Genomic DNA, 20,289 nt, shown 5'->3' on the forward strand with positions numbered 1-20,289 from the left:
CATTTAAGAGAGTCTGCAGGGATAAGCCAGGATGTACAACCTTAGCCACACATGGTGTGGATATAGAGGGAACCGTTCCTTTAAAACAATATCCTTACTGCTTAAATCCAGACAGACAGGCTCAAGTAAAAGCAGAAATCCAATACATACTGGAAAACAACTTGATCGAACCTAGTCAAAGCAGCTGGAGTTCATCAATAGTTCTAGTATCTAAATGTGACGGGTCAACCCGTTTTGTATAGACCACAGAAAAGTCAATGCAGTAATGATGGCAGACTCCTACCCGATTCCACATTTAGAAGACTATCAACATAGTGGGCAGTGCTAAGTTTATTACCAAGATCGACTTGTTAAAGGGATACTGGCAAGTTCCATTGACTTTTCAAGCCAAAGAGATATCAGCTTTTGTAACACCTGACGATCTTTATCAGTGCTGGGTGATGCCATTCCTGCTAAAAAAAAAAAAATGCCCCAGCCACTTTTCAAAGATTAATGAATCAGGTGGTAGCCAGTGCTCTCAACTGTGTAGTGTATCTTGATGCCGTACAAATGTACAGTAACACTTGGCAAGAACACTTAAACCAGCTAAAAATTCTATTTTTAAAAACTACATGCCGTGTACTTAGTGATAAATCTGGAAAAAAATGATTTCAGAAAAACAAGAGTAACTTACCTCGGACACATAGTGGGGCAAGGACAAGTATTGCCAAAAACAGCAAAGGTACAAGCCTTAGTAGAGTTCCCTATCCCTAAATCTAAACATGAGATAATGAGGTTTTTGGGGATGTGCTGTTTTTACAGGAAATTTATATGGAATTTTAGTACTGTGGCTGCTCCATTAACTGATTTGCTACAAAAAAAGAAAAACAAAGTACTATGGTCAGATGAATGCCAGGCAGCTTTTGAAAAGCTAAAGGCAATCTTAACTAATGAACCAGTGTTGGCTGCTCCAAATTTTGCTAAACCTTTTAAAATAGCGATCAATGCTAGTGACTTGGAGGTTGGTGCAGTCCTATTGCAGGATGACAAGTCGGGCATAAAGAAGCCGATAAGGTACTTTTCAAGAAAACCAAATTGCCATCAAAAAAAGTATTCCACTGTGGAAAAAGAAACATTAGGACTTTTACTGGCTCTCAAACATTTCGAAGTATATGTCTGCCAAGACTACACAGAAACACTAATATACACTGATCATAACCTATTAACATTTGTAGAATTTTTTTTTTTAAATGCTAGAATATTTAGATGTGTTGTTACAGCCTTATATGAAAATTGTACGTATTTCGGGGAAAAACAATGTTATCGCCGACGCTTTGTCACAAATTTAACCATGTTAAGTTATATGGATGGAGATGGTACAAAGAAAATTCTGTAAATTATCAGTAGTGTGAAAGGGGGGCACGAATGTGAAAAATGTTCATTTTTTTTCCAGTTTCTATTTTTTGCATTGTAACGAAACGCATTTTAGGAATGGCGTTTGATTTCGCCAAGGGCAGAGGTGTTACGGAACTATTTGTTTTTCTCCTCTGTTTAAAAACAGTGTGCCTTTAAAAACTAAGAGGCACAGTTTGCCAGCTGCACCTGCTCCCCGGCCACAGCAGGAGAGGGAGGTATTGGTGTATTGTAACTTTTGACTGTGTAAAAACTGACAAAAACCTCTCTGAGAGACACCAGTGAAGCATGCTTGCCTTGAAGGAAGAGAATTCTCTCAGCAGAAATTCTACAATGAGCCACAGGCTTGTTAATTGCCTAAGGAGAAAGAAAAAACCCTTTGAAGAGAACATTTATATTGCTGGAGGTAGCAAAATTCCTTTTCTTTACTTCCAATCTAAGAAGTCTTTGCTTCAAGATTGACTCTCTCTTGACTGATCATGTTTTCTGGAATACGCAGTAAAGTTTCGACTGAAAGATTACCAATTTTAAAATCCAAATATAGACCTGTTGTTATACTCCATGTTGAAAGAACTGTGTGACGCCTGCTGCAACCCAAGTACTTTGAACGCCTATCAAGTAAAGACTGTTGATCAAATCTGCCTGGCGTCTTCGAGTGGCATCTGATTATTTTTACACTAGGATACCTCTCACTCACTCATTGGGAACATAACCCACAAAGACTTACAACAGTTATTTATTTATTCTTAAGAAACAGCTAACTTTTAAAAACACTATTTTTAAAACCGGTTAACCGTTAGATTTTGAACGTATGTGTGCAAACAGGGGAGTTAGAATAAGTTATAAGGTCTTTAGACATAAATTTATCTTAATAGTGTTTGAGATTTAGTTTATTAATAATAGATAATTTGTTGTTGTTTAATGATACCTGGTCTGGTCTGTTTTATTCTGGGGGTTACTAAAGTGTTTTAATTTAACTAATTTCCAGTTTGTGGGAAAACTAATATGCTGCAATCTGTGGCAAATTGGGACTGAATTGACAGTGCATTACTCCCGCCTCAGTCGTAACAACATGTACTTGAAGGCTAATTTCCAGGGTTATTGGAAAAAAAGCTGCAGTGTGGACTAAATTGGACAGCTCTTTCCAAGAGTCAACACAAGTACAACTGTCCAAATGGCCTCCTGTGATATCCTTTGTTTTTTCCCCATCTAAGATTTTAGAAATTTGGATTTTTACAAATTCAAGAATTCTGTTTGCCTTTTATACAAAGCTCGTCAACTTGCACTGCCACCTTTTATGACTTGCACACCATCATCCCTCGCACCATTTAAAATATATTTCATTTTGCTATTATTTCCACAATGTATTAATTCAGATTATTCCACATTGAACTGCATCTAATATATTATATATATATATATATATACATGCATACAAAGACCATAAATACAAAACCAAATATCCCATTTGCTTTATTATCTGAAGGGAAACATTGTTCCCCAATTCCATGTGCCTTTATCCTTGCCATCAAGCTTTTATATGATATATCAAATTATTTTTGAAAATTCATATAAACCACATGAACTTGACCTATTCTGTCATTTCTTTCAGGAATTATATGGTTCTTAAACCTTTGCACAAGTACAACCTGCCATTTAGAAATCTGTACTAACTGGCCCTGATGCATTCTTTACGCAAGAACAGCTTAACATGAACATGCAAAACAGCATGTTTACTGTAAAATTCTCAATATTTAGAGTATGTTTACCATAAGTTAGCCTCCCCTCATCTCATTGGATGGCTTTGTGGTCTTTGGTAGGAAAAACAAGGAGAGCAATATAAAATAAATTCTTTCTTTTGGGCCTCCTTATCTCGAGAGACAATGGATACGCGCCTGGAGGTGGTCAGTGGTTTGTGAAGCAGCGCCTGGAGTGGCTATAAAGGCCAATTCTGGAGTGACAGGCTCTTCCACAGGTGCTGCAGAGAAATTTGTTTGTTGGGGCTGTTAATGATACAATTCTAAAGGCAGAGGTGGGGGGGGAAATCAGGAAGAGAGTGACCGGAGGTACATGTGCACAAATCATTGAAGGTGGCAAGGCAGGTTGAGGAAGTGGTTAAAAAGGCATACGGAATTCTGGCCTTTATAAATGGAGGCACTAAGTACAAAGGCAAAGAAGTTATGATGAACCGTTATAATACACGGGTTTGGCCTCAACTAGAGTATTATGATCAGTTCTGGGCACCACACTTTAGGAAGGATGTGAAGGTATTTGAGGGTGCAGAAAAGATTTCCGAGAATGGTGCCTTGACAGAAATCTTTGCATCCTTATTGGCTACAGGTGAGGTCCCAGAGGACTGGAGAATAGCCAATGGTGTTCCTTTGTTTAAGAAGGGTAGCAAGGATAATCCAGGAAATTATAGGTCGGTAAGCCTTACATCAGTGGTAGGGAAATTATTAGAGAGGATTCTTCGGGACAGGATTTACTCCCATTTGGAAACAAACAAACTTATTAGCGAGAGACAGCATGGTTTTGTGAAGGGGAGGTCGTGTCTCACTAATTTGATTGAGTTTTTTGAGGAAGTGACAAAGATGATTGATGAAGGAAGGGCAGTGGATGTTATCTATATGGACTTCAGTAAAGCCTTTGACAAGGTCCCTCATGGCAGACTGGTACAAAAGGTGAAGTCACACGGGATCAGAGGTGAGCTGGCATGAGGGATACAGAACTGGCTCTGTCATAGAAGACAGAGGGTAGCAGTGGAAGGGTGCTTTTCTGAATGGAGGGATGTGACTAGTGGTGTTCCGCAGGGATCAGTGCTGGGACCTTTGCTGTTTGTAGTATATACAAATGATCTGGAGGAAAATGTAGCTGGTCTCATTAGTAAGTTTGCGGACGACACAAAGATTGGTGGAGTTGCGGATAGTGATGAGGATTGTCAGAGGATACAGCAGGATATAGATCGGTTGGAGACTTGGGTGGAGAAATGGCAGATGGAGTTTAATCCGGACAAGTGTGAGGTAATGCATTTTGGAAGATCTAATGCAGGTGGGAAGTATACAGTAAATGGCAGAACTCTTAGGAGTATTGACAGGCAGAGAGATCTGGGCATACAGGTCCACAGGTCACTGAAAGTGGCAACGCAGGTGGATAAGGTAGTCAAGAAGGCATATGGCATGCTTGCCTTCATCGGTCAGGGCATAGAGTATAAAAATTGGCAAGTCATGCTGCAGCTGTACAGAACTTTAGTTAGGCCACACTTAGAATATTGCGTGCAATTCTGGTCGCCACACAACCAGAAGGACGTGGAGGCTTTGGAGAGAGGACAGAAGAGGTTTACCAGGATGTTGCCTGGTTTGGAGGGCATTAGTTATGAGGAGAGGTTGGATAAACTCGGATTGTTTTCACTGGAATGACGGAGGTGGAGGGGTGACATGATAGAGGTTTACAAAGTTATGAACAGCATGGACAGAGTGGATAGTCAGAAGCTTTTCCCAGGGTGGAAGAGTCAGTTACTAGGGTACATAGGTTTAAGGTGAGAGGGGCAAAGTTTAGAGGGGATGTGCGAGGCAAGTTCTTTACACAGAGGGTGGTGAGTGCCTGGAACTTGCTGCCGGGGGAGGTGGTGGAAGCAGGTACGATAATGACGTTTAAGAGGCATCTTGACCAATACATGAATAAGATGGGAATACAGGGATATGGTCCCAGGAAGTGCAGAAGGTTTTAGTTTAGGCAGGCGTCAAGATCGGCGCAGGCTTGGAGGGCTGAATGGCCTGTTCCTGTGCTGTATTGTTCTTTGGATGAAGGACTTCAGTTACATGGATAGACTGGAGAAGAAAATGTAGAGAAGGTTGAGAGGAGATGTGACAGGTGTTCAAAATTAGGAGGGGGTTAGACAGAGTAGATAGAGAGGAATTGTTCCCATTGGTAGAAGGGTTGAAAACCAGAGGACACTGATAGAGGTGAATGACAAAAGAGCCAACGATGACATGAGGAAAAATGATTTTTATGCAGCGAGTGGTTAGGATCTGGAATGTATTGCCCAAGAGCATGGTGGAGTCAGATTCAAATGTGGCTTTCAATAGGGAATTGAATGATTATCTGAAGAGAAAAAAATTGCAGGGCTATGGGGAAAGTGCAGGGAGTGGGACTAGTTGCGTTGCTCGTGAGAGCTGGCAAAGACCTGACGGGGCTGAATGGCCTCTTCCTGTGCTATTACTATTCTCTGATTCTATAGGATAGTATAAAGTGATGCAACTTCACAACTTTGGCATCAAAAGTTTAAAAAAAAAGTAGAGAGCGCTTGACATATATAGTACAGAGCCAAACTGAAACTGAATCAATTTTTAGTCCCTGACAGCTTCCGATATGGGTGATAATTATAAATTTTGCTTTGAAAAAAAGAAAAAAAACTTGTATTTATATAGTGCCTTTCATGACCACAGGACACCTCAAAGCACTTTACAGCCCATGAAGTACTTTTTGATGTGTAGTCACAGTCGTAATGTTGGAAATGTGGCAACCAATTAGCGTTCAGCAAGCTCCCGCAAACAGCAATGTGATAATGACCAGATGTTTTTGTGATGTTGATTGAGAAATAAATATTGGCTGGGACACAGGGGATAATTCCCCTGCTCTTCTTCGAAATAGTGCCATGGGTTCTTTTACGTCCACTGAGAGCAAAAGGGGCCTCTGTTTAACATCTCATCTGAAAGACGACACCTCTGATAGCGCAGCACTCCCCGAGTACTGCACTGGACTGTCAGCCTAGATTTTGGAGTGGGACTTGAACCTACAACCTTCTGACTCAGGTGAGAATGCCACTAAATGAACCACAGTTGACATTAAATAAAAAAAAAACAGAATTGTGGTCTTACATTGACGTAGCAGTTACAGAAATAGCAGTATTGTCTACTGGCATTTAGGTGAAAAATGCAACTGCAGAGAAACCTGGTCATACAATGGTTTACTGGTTTCAGCATTCTAATCAAGCAATCTTTTCAATGTCATCTTCATCTGAAATTTCAGTTCTGCTTTTTTTTTTGTAGCATACAAACTTCATTCTAACTCACTTATTTTGCTGCAACATGTAGTTAAGATTACAATTCTAATTAATCACACTGGATTGCCTGAAATTATGTCCCCCTACTGTTATGATGTGCACTATGATGCTCACCTGACACTGCGGAAGCATTCGTTGGAGTTGAAGCAGGAGCCTGATTCCGAATGTGAGGAGGGATAAGGATTGATGCCAGTGCTGGGTTGCTCGAAAGTTCTGCAAAAACAAGGTAAAATATATATGACACTTCACTCACCAGAGCTCCCGAGTAAAATAATTTTATGATCTTCGATCTGTCCAACTGTGGTACTATACTGGAAGATAACCAGAAAATATCCCTATACTCATGACATCAACTTATTTAACTTGCAGTGATTTCAAAGTTCTAAGCTATGAAAAGTAAATCCAGTAAAAATCTTCCTGTTGAGATTTGTCTCTTCCTCAGTCATACCTCAACTTATATTCTAATTTCATTCTTTCTACCCAATTCATGACTGATCAGAGCCAGGATTACATAGGACATACAGCATAGAAACAGGCCATTCGGCCCAAGTAGTCCATGCCAGCGTTTATGCTCCACTCAAGCCTCCTCCGGTCTTTCCTCACTTAAATCCATCAGTGTAACCCTCCATTCCCTTCTCCCTCATTTGCTTGTCTAGCTTCCTCTTAAATGTATCTGTACTATTCGCTTCAATCCCTCCCTGTGGTAGCGAGTTCCACATTCTCACCACTCTTCGGGTAAAGAAGTTCTTCTGAATTCCCTGCTGGATTTTTTGGTGACTATCTTATATCGAAGGCCTCTAGTTATGCTCTTCCCCACACAGTGGTTCGAGAGACAGAATGTTTCCACTTATCAAAACGTTTCATAATTCGGTCATCCCTCAGCCTTCTTTTTTTCCCCCAAGAGAAAAGAGACACAGCCTGTTCAACCTTTCCTGATATGTATACCCTCACATTTCTGCCTTCATTCTTGTAAATCTTCTCTGCACCCTCTCCAGTGCCTCTATATTCTTTTTATAATATGGTAATACCCAATAGATACAATACTACTCTCTAACCTTTCAGGGTTCCTGTCTCAGGCAACCACTGATTAAATGTACTCTCTAGATAAAAAAAAATGTCACTGAATGTCAGCATACATGTCTGGCCCAGTATGTACTGAAGTTCTGGGCTCACTGCAGGGGTGCAACAGTCTCCAGTACCCTACCCAAATTGACATTAATTACATGAGCTTCACCAATGAATGTCAGCAGACTGCTCAGTTGCAAGGAGCACATCTACATATGGGCACTTCCTGCAAAGATCACTAGACAGTGATCACAAACCATAGCCAATTATCCCTCCCTAACCCCAGGGTGTTGAGACCAATTATTGCACACTCTATTGTCTATCCTTGCCAAGCAAAACAATATATACTGGAGATTGAACCTAGGACTTTCATGGCCTGCAATTCTCAGAAACGTGGTGACGTTATTCAACCACCAGGGGAGCCTGAGCCACCTTACAAACGTCAAACTACAATGACTGGCATTTCTGTAGTGCTCATTATATACAAGAAGATGCCTGAGAATATTTTTCAAGATGATGGATAGCTTGGGATAGGAAAAAAGATAAAGGTAGAGAAGAGGCAAAAAGTACAAAATCTTCAAGATTTTTGAAAGTCGGGAGGGTGAGAGAGATAGCAAGTCAGGGATGCTGAGGTAGGGAGTTCCAGAATGTGATTGAAAGATATCACCACCGATGGTGGAGTACAGACAACAGCGAATGAGAAAGATACTGGTACTGGAGAAGATCAGAGGTAGGAAGGGGCAAGATGGTGGATGGTTTTGAAGAGATGATAATCTTAAACATCGATTCATGGGGGCACAAGAAGCCAGTGGAGCTTGGTGATTATTGGGACTTGGACCAGAGTTTGGCTTATAGTATATGGATTATGGAAGTAAAGAGGCCAGCTGGGAGAGTGTTGGAGAAGTCCAGCCATGAGGTGATAAAACATGGAATAAAAGTTTCAACGCGGTAGGGGAAAAGAGATAGAAATGGAGGCAGATAATGTTGCAGACCTGAAAAGAAAGTGATCTTGGAGCAGTTGAGCTCAGGGTCAAGTAACATGGTAAAGTTTGGCACTTTTAGGCTTAGCCTTAGGTGGCAGTAAAAGGAGGTGGATGATACAGTCCAGCGACCTGTAGCTGGTTTCAGAAGCTGTACAGCATGGCTTTTGTTTTGCTGACACTTGGCTGGCAGAAGTTTTAAAGTTGTGAAGGCAGTTGGAAACAGTGGCTCAATGGAGATGATGAAATAGCTGGATCTTATCAGTGTTCTTGTAAAAGGTGGCCGCAGAGAACTTTTCCAAGTGATATCATGCAAATGCAGAAGGGGGATCTGAGGCCCAAGTTGGAAGTTTGGGGTAATACCGGAGGTAACCCTATGGGTACAGGAGGAGAAACCATTGGAAATGGTGCCATGTCTATTGTCCAAAAGGTAGGGCAAGAATCAGACAAAAGCAATGCCATGTATGAGCAGAAAATTGCAAAAGAGATATTGACAGACTAGGTGAGTGAGCAAAACTGTGGCAGATGGATTTCAATGCGGGCAAGTGTGAGGTTATCCATTTTGGACCAAAAAAGGATAGAGCAGGGTACTTTCTAAATGGGAAGAGGTTAAGTACAGTGGATGTGCAGAGAGACTTGGGGGTTCAGGTGCACAGATCTTTAAAATGCCACGAGCAAGTGCAGAAAATAATCAAAAAGGCTAATGGAGTGCGAGCATTTATATCCAGAGGATTGGAGTATAAAGACACAGAGGTTATGCTGCAGCTGTACAAAACCCTGGTTAGGCCCCACTTGGAGTACTGAGAGCAGTTCTGGGCACCACACCTTAGGAAGGATATATTGGCCTTGGAGGGAGTGCAACGTAGGTTTACAAGAATGATACCTGGATACCTGGTTAAGTTACGAGGAGAGGTTACACAAATTAGGCCTGTTTTCGCTAGAATTTAGAAGGTTAAGGGGTGATCTGATTGAAGTCTTCAAGATATTAACAGGAAAAGACAGGCTACATAAAGATAAACTATTTCCAATGGTTGGAGATTCTAAAACTAGGGGGCATAGTCTAAACATTAGGATCAGACCGTTCAGGAGAGGTGCTAGGAAGCACTTCTTCACGCAGAGTGGTAGAGGTTTGGAACTCTCTCCCACAAACAGCAGTTAAAGCTAGAACAGTTGTTAATTTTAAATCTGAGATAGACAGATTTTTGTTAAGCAAAGATATTAAGGGATATGGGCCAAAGGCAGGTATATGGAGTTAGGCCGCGGATCAGCCATGAGCTCATTGAATGGCGGGACAGGCTCGAGGGGCTGAATGGCCTACTCCTGTTCCTAACTTCCTATGTTCCTAAAATTGCATTTACACGAGGTGGTCTGATTTTTAGATCTGACAACCAATTATTGTTATAAACCTCATTCTCACCTTGAGTAGAGAAGTTGAAGAGTAATGGTTTCTCACGCCCATTTGGTAACTTGACATTTGGGTCCCGTAGTTCATCGAAGAATGAATGTGCACATGCCTCTAGTGGCGTTAGACGGGCAGTTGGTGTATATTCAAGCAGCCGGCTACACAACGCAATGGCTTCTGAGGGAGTGCGGGGTCGGAAGACCTGACAAAATAACAAAGCATTTAAACTTTTAAAAATTAGTAACTGGAAAAAGTATGCGTACAGATGGCTGCCTTGGCTCAGTGGTAGCGCCACTGTCTGAGTCTGAAGTTCCCTGGTTCAAGCACAATGCTGAAGACTTGAACGCATAATCTAGGTAACACTTCAATGCAGCACTGAGGGAGCGCTGCACTATTGGTTGCGTTATCTTTCAGATGAGATTTTACCAAGGCACCATCTACCTTCTCATGTGGATGAAAAGGACCCCCAAGAATAGGGGAGTTGTGTGTGTCCTGGTCAACATTCAACCACATCAACATACCCAAAAGCAGATCATCTGGTAATTTATCTCTATTATTTGTAGGACTTTGCTGTAAGTATATGCTTACATTATAATGGTGATTACATTTCAAAAGTATTTCACTGGCTTTTGGGCATCCTGTTGTCACTTAAGGATGCATAGTACCTTTCATATAAGAATACTCAACGAAATTGGATGACTTAATTTTTCTGACAAGAACAAACAGTTCTTACATCAATAAAATATTTGCACCAATATAAACTTCAGCAAAAAGGAAAAATCTATACATTTTATACCACCAGTACAATTATGCAAATTATCTGTATTATCCAATACAGTTGATAAAATATTTGACAGTCAAATTGCTTTTTTCTAAGTTTTACCTCATCCAAGTTTCTCTCCACCTCTGCTGAAGGTACAAACTCATGCAAGGGCACAGTTCTACCAGTATCAGCCACTCTCTAGCCGTTATTCACTTCAGTGTCAAGTAGCCTTGGGGCATCTCACCTGACTTGTACATGCACACAATCTAGGGGTTATTGGATGGCAATCAAGAGTAGGAATCCAAACAATTTCCCCTTGCTAGTTTGTGGCACTGAGGCCGATTCTGACATGCCTATAGCCACCCCAGCTATACTGAATTGACACCAGAGACTGTAAATTGAAATTTGTACTTTCTGGTCTGTGACCCAGCTCCAGACTGGACAGAGATGTTACCAACTAAGTCATCAGGGGGCCTACTTTTTTTGATGGGCTATCTGCATTGATACTATCCAACTGGATTAATTTTGACAGATCTAAATACTAGATTAAAACGGTACGACAGGTTTCCACAAATTTGCCACTTCGTACTAATAGTAAGTTATTGCTTGAAGAATTATTGCTGAAGTTAATTAGTACTAAAATTTTAATTTAGCAGACATGTAGGACCATAAGCAGGGTATGATCAAGAGGGCAAATAAAAAATACAATTAACACCTTAAAATTTGCTAACTATTCTGTAGACATTAAGCAACAAAGAAAAAGTATGTGCAAAATGTTTTCAGGTAGTAGTCAACACCCTCATGTTTACTGGCAATAATCGTCAGCTCGTCACATATACAGTTTAAATCTTCTCTCCTACTCCTGTGCTGTATATTCATGAAACATGCTCTCTCTTCACCACACCGCCACCTTCTAAAACTTCATTCCATGGCTGTGGTTGTTGAAGGCCAATCATCTCAGCCCCAGGACATCAATGCAGGAGTTCCTCAGGATAGTGTTCGAGGCCCAACCTTCTTCAGCTGCTTCAATGATTTTCCCCACCCCATCATAAGATCAGAAGTGAGGATGGTATCTGATGATTGCACAGCGTTCAGTTCCATTCGCAACAACTGCAGATGAAGTAATCCGTGTCTGCATGTAACAAGACCTGGACAACATTTAGGCTTGGACTAATGAATGGCAAGTAACAGTTGTACAACAGAAGTGCAGGCAATGACCATCTCCAACAGGAGGAAGTCTAATACCCCCTCCTGACATTCAACCGTATTACCATTGGCAAATTCACCACTATCAACATCATGGTTGGGGAGGAATGGATGGGGGGTGGTCACCATTGAGCAGAAACTTCACTGGACCAGCCACATTAATATTGTGCCTACAAGAACAGATTAGAGGCTGGGTATACTGCAGCAAGTAACTTGTCTCCTAACTCCCCAAAACAAATCCAAAATCTACAAGCCAGAAGACAGGAGTGTGATGGAATAATCTCCACTTGCCTGGATGAGCTCAGTTCCAACAACATTCAAGAAGCTCGAAACCATCGAGGACAATGCAGCCTGCTTGAATGGCACCCCAATCACCTTAAACGTTCACTCCTTCCACCACCAGCCCACAGTGGCAGCAGTGTGTACCATCTACAAGATGCACTGCAGAAAATCACCAAGGCTCCTTTGACAGCACTTTTCAAACCTGCGACCTCTATACCTAGATAGAGGAGGGCAGCAGACGCATGGGAACACCATCATCTGCAAGATCCCCTCTAAGTCACAGACCATCCTGACTTGGAACTATATCGCCATTCCTTCACTGTTGCTGGGTCAAAATCCTGGAACTTCCTCCCTAACAGCACTGAGGGAGTACCTTCACCACATGTACTGCAGCGGTTCAAAGCAGCAGCTCACCACCAATTTCTCAAGATCAATTCGGGATGGGTAATAAATGCTGGCCTTCCCAGCGATGCCCACATCCCATGAATCAATAAAAGAACAAAAATTTGTACTAAATTGTCATTCAAGGAATTCGTCTTTTAGTTTGCATTTGCATACACTTGAGGGAAGTTGTTACAAAAACTGTGAAAATTCGCAAACTCACCACAACACGTTACTTAAGATTCCATATTTTTAGCATAGATAGGTCAAGCATCCCACAAGTGAAGAAATATTATATCACAGGTATGGCCTTCCTCATTCCTGGATTGCAGTCAACCTCTACATACAAATGAACAGTCATACAAATGAGGTGGAAAGACACTGGAGTGATATTCCTGTTGAGTTTGGCATTAATGTAATTCCACATTTTGTGGTATCTCATCACTTCCTTGTATCCCTCATCTAACCCCACTTCCTTCTGCATCCAGGCATGAAAAATGCTCTTCCCACAAGTCACTTGCAACTGCACTTTCAAACTACCAACAGTCTAGGCCGTGGCCTTTTATTTACCACAATACTTCCACAGCTACCTACCTCTCAATTACTTCCTCATCTCCATCTATGATGCACTTGTCCTCAGTTAAACTCAGTCTCTCCCACCTTGATCAATCCCTTTAGTATGGCCCCCAATTGCATTCGCTCATGCTTATAGTGTACAACTGATTAAGCCATTCTTCGCCAGATCTGGCTGGACCACATCAAGCACTATTGGGCCCTGCTGCCATCTGTCAAGCTGTTTACTATTCCAGGATGTCCTTGGAATGCAAAGATAATGCTTTTCTCCACTAATAACCATCTTCTTAAGCTCCTCTTCACCCTCAAACCAACATGTGCAAGGAGCTCAAACTTTCTGGTCATTAACAATGAAGACCATCTGTTCAGCTGCCTCTACCACATCCTTCCTTTCCACTAGCCCACCAAACCAAACTTCCACCAAGGTTCCTCCTGCCCTAGCCAGGACTCTCATCTTGCTCTAGTTTCTCTCCTATCTCCCCTCATGCTGTGCATGAGCCCCACCTCCCGCTCCTTTGACCCTATTCCCACTAAACTGCTGACCACACAACTTCTCTTCCTGGCTCCCACGTTAACTGTTCTCTCCTCAGAATCTGTCCTCTTCTTTTCAAATCTGCCGTCACCACCCGCCTCTTCAAAATACTCAGCCTTGTCCTATCTGGCTGTGTGAACTACCACCCCATCTCCAACCTTCCTTTGTTCTTCCAATGCCCTTTAATGAGTTGTCACCTCCGAAATTTGTGACCAACTTTCCACAATTCTATGTTTGAATCACTCCTATTAGGTTTCTGCCCCTGCTACAGCAATGAAATTGTCCTAATCAAAGTCTCAAATGACATCCCAGGTGACTGTGATGTATTATCCCTCTTTACCCTTCTCAATCTGTCTGCAACACAGTTGACCAAACCATTCTCTTGCAACATCTTTCCTCCTTTGTTCACCAGAATGTGACCTTTGCCTAGTTTCACTTTTACCTATCCAGTCATAGCAAATAAATCTCCTATAACGGTTTTTCTTCCCGTCACCCCACTGTTACTTCTCGAGTTCCCCACGGATCTACCCTTTGTAACAACTGAGGCGGGAGGAATGCACTGCTTATTTTAATTCCACTTCTCCACAGTTAACAACATAAATTTAAATTTTTTCCGCACTGACTGATATTCTATTTTTCCCAGAATAAAACACACCAACCAGGTTTCATTAATAAACGAAATTATCAGATTATAAAACACATCTTAACCAGTAATGAAGTAAAGCATAAACACACAGATTGAAATTTTAAAGTTTCCCTTTTACCGTAGCCTCTCAGACACACACACACACCTGTTAACTGGTAAAAAAGAGATTTTTGTTCAGAGCTCTATTACGACCAAAAAGCACTTGGGCTGAATACTTGCTCATTCTTGAAGAAAACAGCAGATGAGATATATTGTGTTCCAAAACTGGCATACAGTCTGGCCTCTGAGTACATGCAGACAGGTCACTGGGATCTTTTAGAACAGTTCTTTTCAGTCGACATAGAGAGTTAATTTAGCAGGCTTTTCTTTAAAGACAGGAGACGGGATGAGTTGACACAGTGGACTTCTCAGGGTCTTTGAGAGAGGTGCTGGAAAGCTGAGCTGGGTTGTGGTCTTCTGTCCTTCCTTGGGAATTCTCTTCTTCTACAGGCTTGACTCTTCAAACGTTCAGCAAGACTCTGGTCTCTTCCTCTGTGACACTTCAGCAGCAGGTGCCACCTTTATCACATTCCAGAAAGTAAACAATGACATTACCTACCACCAAAAACTTGAGTTTGCTGCTCTCTCAGATGCGCACTGCTGCCCCCGGGCTTGTCCTGTCAAGGGGCATACGACTCTCACGTCTCTGCTCACATCTTCCCCAGTTACCAGGGTTTCTGTTCTACATTTAACTCGAGTCATGTGACGACCAATAAATATTGTTGCCTAACCAAGTTCTTTCAGTGTCTTCTTGATGACCCCCTTGGAAAAAAAAACTGGTCCAACATTTCTTCAGCTTGACTATGAATTCCTCAAAAAATAACAAAAAAACAGCTGCACTTTCATAACACCTTCATCCTTGGAGGAATTAAACACCATTTTTAAATGCGTTTCATTACAAAGTGTGGGAAAAATAGATGAAAATGTTAAAACACATTTTCACACTCATACTCATTCACTTTTTTCTTGTAGTTAATACAATTCTGCTCTGCACCCTCTTTTCATTCAGATAACTCAAAAAACAAAGTTAGATTCTCGATAAAGCATCCGCAATAACATTATTTTTGCCTGCAATGTGGATAATCTTTAAGCGGTAAGTCTGACATTCTGGTTTTTAAATTTTTGCACGAAGCTCATCAGCAAATCAGCCGACTGCAACCTTACAGAGTCTCCCAGTTGTTCAAAGTGTTACTGTAGACCAGCACATCAAGGTAAACCATACAGTTAGGAACACTGGCTACCACTTGGCTCACTAGTCTCTGAAAAGAGGCTGCGGCAACCCCTAGCCTGAATGGCATCACTCGGCACTGGAAAAGACTGGCTGGTGTGACATAAGCGGATATTTCTTTAGATCGGCGTGTTAAAGAAACTTGCCAGTATCCCTTGAACAATTCTACTGTTGTAAGAAACATGGCACTGCCCACTCTGTCAATACAGTCTTCCAAGCAAGGTATTGGGTAGGAGTCTGCCTTTGTTACTTGATTAACTTTTTTGTAGTCTATGCAAAGTCGAGTTGAACCATCAGGTTTAAGCACTAATGCTACTGGTGAACTCCAGCTGCTTTGACTGGATTCTATTAGGTGGTTCTCCAGCATGTTTGGATTTTTGCTTTTACCTGGGCCTGTTTCTCTGGACTTAAGCAGTAAGGTTGCTGTTTTATAGGAACAGAATCCCCTACATCCACATTGTGTGGCTAAACTTGTACGTCCTGGCTTATCTCTGCAGACTCTTAACTGCTGTGATTGCCTTGTTAGGTCTTCCTGTTGTTGTGCATCTAAGTATGAAAGCATAGTGTCCAATCTCCCTAGCAATTCAGTATTAGCTAACCGGATAGCAGGAGGCTCAACTTGAGAACTATCTATTAGAGGCATGCAAAGGAAACCTGACGCAAGCCCGAATGCTGGACCCGGAAGTCCGAGCCGACCCTGGCATATGTCGCCGGGACCCGTCAGAGCCGGGTTGGGTGGCATGCCTTTACATCAGTACATTGGTACCTGACCTGACCCCGACGGGATCCGACGGCATGTGTCGGCTTCGGGTCGGGTCGGGCTTCCGGGTCCAGCATTCGGACTTGGGTCGGGTTTCCTTTGCACACCCCTACTGTCTATGCCTCCTTCTGCCTCATCCTCCTTATCCCTTTCATTCTTCACTCTCCCTACCACCCGACATACCTGTGCTTGCTTATCCTCCTCTCAGCGATAATAAGGTTTTAACATATGGGTTTTAACATATTGATATGAAATAGCCAATACTCCTTCAAGCATCTGGGGTGTCAAATAATTTACATAAGAACATAAGAAATAGGAGGAGTAGGCCATTCAACCCGCCAAGCCTGCCCCACCATTCAATAAGATCATAGCTGATCTGCCCCTGACCTCAACTCCTCTTTCGTGCCAGCTCCTCATAGCTCACAACTCACCGATATTTCAAAAATCTATCTACCTCCTCTTTAAATACTTTGTGATTTAGCCTCCACAACTCCCTGGGGTAGAGAATTCCAGACAATCATTAACCTGAGAGAAGAAATTCCTTTCACATCTCAGTTTTAAATGAGTGTCCCCTTATTCTGTAACTATGTCCCCTAATTCAAAATTCCCCCACAAGTGGAAACATCTTCTCAACATATACCCTGTCAAGCCCCCTCAGAATCTTGTACGTTTCAGTAAGATCACCCCTTCTTCTACGAAACTCTAATGAATAAAGGCCTAACCTGTTTAGCCAATTTTGATAAGTCAATCCCTTCATCCCAGGATTCAGTCTAGTGAATCTCTTTTGAACTGCCTCCAATGCCAGTATATCCTTTCTTAAATATGGGGACCAAAACTATACACACAGTACTCCAGCTGCAGCCTCACCAACACCCTTTACAGTTGTAACAAGACTTCCTGATTTTTAAACTCCAACCCCCGAGCAATAAGGGCCAAAATTCAATTTGCCTTCTTAATTACTTGCTGCACCTGCATGCTAACTTTTTGTGTTTCATGCACAAGAACACCAAGATCCTTCTGTGCTGCACTTTTTTGGAGTCTCTCTCCATTTAAATAATAGTCTGCCTTTTGGTAGGATTCTTCTTACCAAACTGCATGACCTCACACTTTCCTACATTAAACTCCATCTGTCAAGTTTTTGCCCACTCACTCAACCTATCCATATCCCCTTGCAGATTCCTTATGTTCTCATCACAACATGCCCTCCCACCTATTTTTGTTTTGTCAGCAAATCTGTATCTATTACACTCTGCCCCCTCCTCTAAGTCATTAATATAGCTAGTAAATAATTGAGGCCCTAGGACCGATCCTTGTAGCACTCCACTAGTTACCTCTTTCCAACCTGAAAAGGACCCATTAACCTCAACTCTGTCTTCTGTGTGTTAACCAATCCTCAATCCATGCTAATACATTACCCCCAATACCGTGAGCTTCTATCTTGTGCAATAATCTTTTACGTGGCACCTTATCGAATGCCTTCCGGAAATCCAGATACACCACCATCTACCGGTTACCCTTTATCAACTCTGCTTGCTATATCCTCAAAGAACAAGCAAATTTGTCAAACATGATTTCCCTTTCACAAAACCATGCTGTTTGATTGCGTTAAGCTTTTCTAAATGTCCTATTTCTTCCTTAATAATGGACTCTAGCATTTTCCCAACAACTGATGTTAGGCCAACTGGCCTATAGTTTCCTGCTTTTTGCCTCCCTCCCTTCTTGAACAGGGGTGTCACATTAGTGGTTTTCCAATCCGCTGGGAACTTCCCAGAATACAGTGAGTTCTGGAATATTTCGACCAATGCCTCCACTATCTCTGCAGACACTTCTTTTAAAACCCTTGGATGCTGGCCATTAGGTCCTGGCGACTTGCCAGCCTTTAATCCCATTAGTTTATCAAATACTTTGCCCCACGTGATACAGACTGTTACAAGATCTTTCCGCCCATTAGCTCCTTGCTTATCTGATATCTGTGGGATGTTTCTAGTGTCCTCCACCATGAAGACCGATGCAAAATATGTTTTAAATTATTTGCCATTTCCCTGTTCCCCGTTATCGATTCTCCAGTCGCATCCTCAGAGGGTCCCACACTCACTTTAGTTACTCTCTTTTTATATACTCGTAGAAGCTCTTGCTGTTTGTTTTTATATTTCCTGCCAATGTACTTTCATAATCAATTTTCTCCCTCTTTATTAGCTTTTTTAGTCATCCGCTGCTGGTTCCTGAAATATTCCCAATCCTCTGGCCTATCACTAGTTTTCGCTGCTTTGTATGCCTTAGTTTTTGATTGGACACTCTCCTTGACCGCCTTTGTTAACTACAGGTTCTGTAGTTCTCATCCTTCTCATCAAATCATTCTTTTCGACCAAGATAAATTTTTGCTGAGCGTTATGAAATATCTGCTTAAATGTCTGCTACTGCTCATCCACTGACCTTCCCCTTAGTATATTTTCCCAACCCACTTTAGACAACTCTTTCTTCATACCTCCATAATTGCCCTTGTTTAAGTTGAGGACACTGGTTTGAGACCGGAGTTGCTCACCCTCAAACTGAATTTGAAATTCTACCATGTTGTGATCACTAATTCTCTTGACCAATTTATATGGACCACTGAACCGCACTTTCAATGGTTTACCCTGTAAAGGCAGTAATACTAACATTTCATCCCCTGGTTGAAATGTTCGGGTCTTAGCATGCTTGTCTGTCCATTTCACCATAGTTGTTTGGGAAGTGTTAGGGTGCTGCTGAGCCACTTTGCAGGCTCTCGTGAGCTGCTCCAGGAACACAGATACATAATCTAGCACAGCACATTCATCCCTCTGTTCTAAAAATCTCTTTTAATTAGTTTTAGAGGACCTCTTATCTCATGTCCATAAACTAATGCAAAAGGACTAAAATCTGTAGATTCATTAGGTGAATCCCTAGTGGCAAACAATGAAATTCTAACCCTTTATCCCAATCATGGGGATATTCATGACAGTATGCCCTGATCATTGTTTTGAGGGTCTGATGGTACCATTCTAAAGCTCCTCGTGTCTGTGGGTGGTAAGCTGAAGACCTTAACTGTTTTTTTTTTACCCAATACGTCCCAAAAAAATTTTCGACATAAAATTGGATCCTTGATCAGACTGAATCTCAATCAATAATCCATATCTACTGAAAAACTGGGTTAACTTCTCTACTACCTTAGCAGAAACTGTTCTCAAGGGAATGACCTCTGGGAACAGAGTAGCCATATCCATGATAGTGAGTATATATTGGTGTCCCACTTTTGTTTTCGGTAAGGGTCCTACACAGTTTACCAACACCCTACTAAATGGTTCCCCAAAAACTGGTATGGGAATTAGAAGTGCCGTTTTTTTTGGCCAATTGCTGTTTTCGCCACAATCTGGCATGTATGGCATGTTTTACAAAACTGCACCACGTCCTTGGAAAGACCTGGCCAATAGAAATGTCGACTTATACATGATTTGGTCTTCCGGATCCTCACATGTCCCGCTATAGGGATTTCATGCACTATCCTCAATAGTTTTTTTTTTAATTCATTCATGGGATGTGGGAGTCGCTGGCTAAGCCAGCATTTATTGCCCATCCCTAATTGCCCTTGAGAAGGTGGTGGTGAGCTGCCTTCTTGAACCGCTGCAGTCCATGGGAGGTAGGAAGGGAGCGCCAGGATTGTGACCCAGTGACAGTGAAGGAACGGCAATATAGTTCCAAGTCAGGATGGTGTGTGACTTGGAGGGGAACTTGCAGGTGGTGGTGTTCCCACGCATTTACTGCCCTTGTCCTTCTGGTTGGTAGAGGTCGCGGGTTTGGAAGGTGCTAAGGAGCCTTGGTGCATTGCTGCAGTGCATCTTATAGATGGTACACACTACTGCCACTGTGCGTCGGTGGTGGAGGGAGTGAATGTTCGTGAATGGGCTGCCAATCAAGCGGGCTGCTTTGTCCTGAATGGTGTAGAGTTTCTTCAGTGTTGTT

General features: G+C 42.0%; 1 protein-coding gene across 3 annotated transcripts in view; it reads right to left on the reverse strand.

The window, feature by feature from the left end:
* Nucleotides 1-20,289, reverse strand: part of gsk3ba (glycogen synthase kinase 3 beta, genome duplicate a) — a 211,654-nt gene that overhangs the window by 21,087 nt on the left and 170,278 nt on the right. For 2 of the 3 annotated variants that reach the window (XM_068040837.1, XM_068040838.1), the window contains 2 exons: nt 9,917-10,103; nt 6,569-6,667 (listed from right to left, as the gene is read on the reverse strand). In XM_068040837.1, coding sequence (XP_067896938.1) covers nt 6,569-6,667; nt 9,917-10,103 — 286 coding nt within the window. Of the gene's footprint in view, nt 1-1,688; nt 1,750-6,568; nt 6,668-9,916; nt 10,104-20,289 lie in introns of all 3 variants that reach the window. The other variant, XR_010975847.1, reaches the window with a different exon arrangement.

Source organism: Heterodontus francisci, chromosome 10, assembly GCF_036365525.1.
Source record: "Heterodontus francisci isolate sHetFra1 chromosome 10, sHetFra1.hap1, whole genome shotgun sequence".
Lineage (NCBI taxonomy): Eukaryota > Metazoa > Chordata > Chondrichthyes > Heterodontiformes > Heterodontidae > Heterodontus > Heterodontus francisci.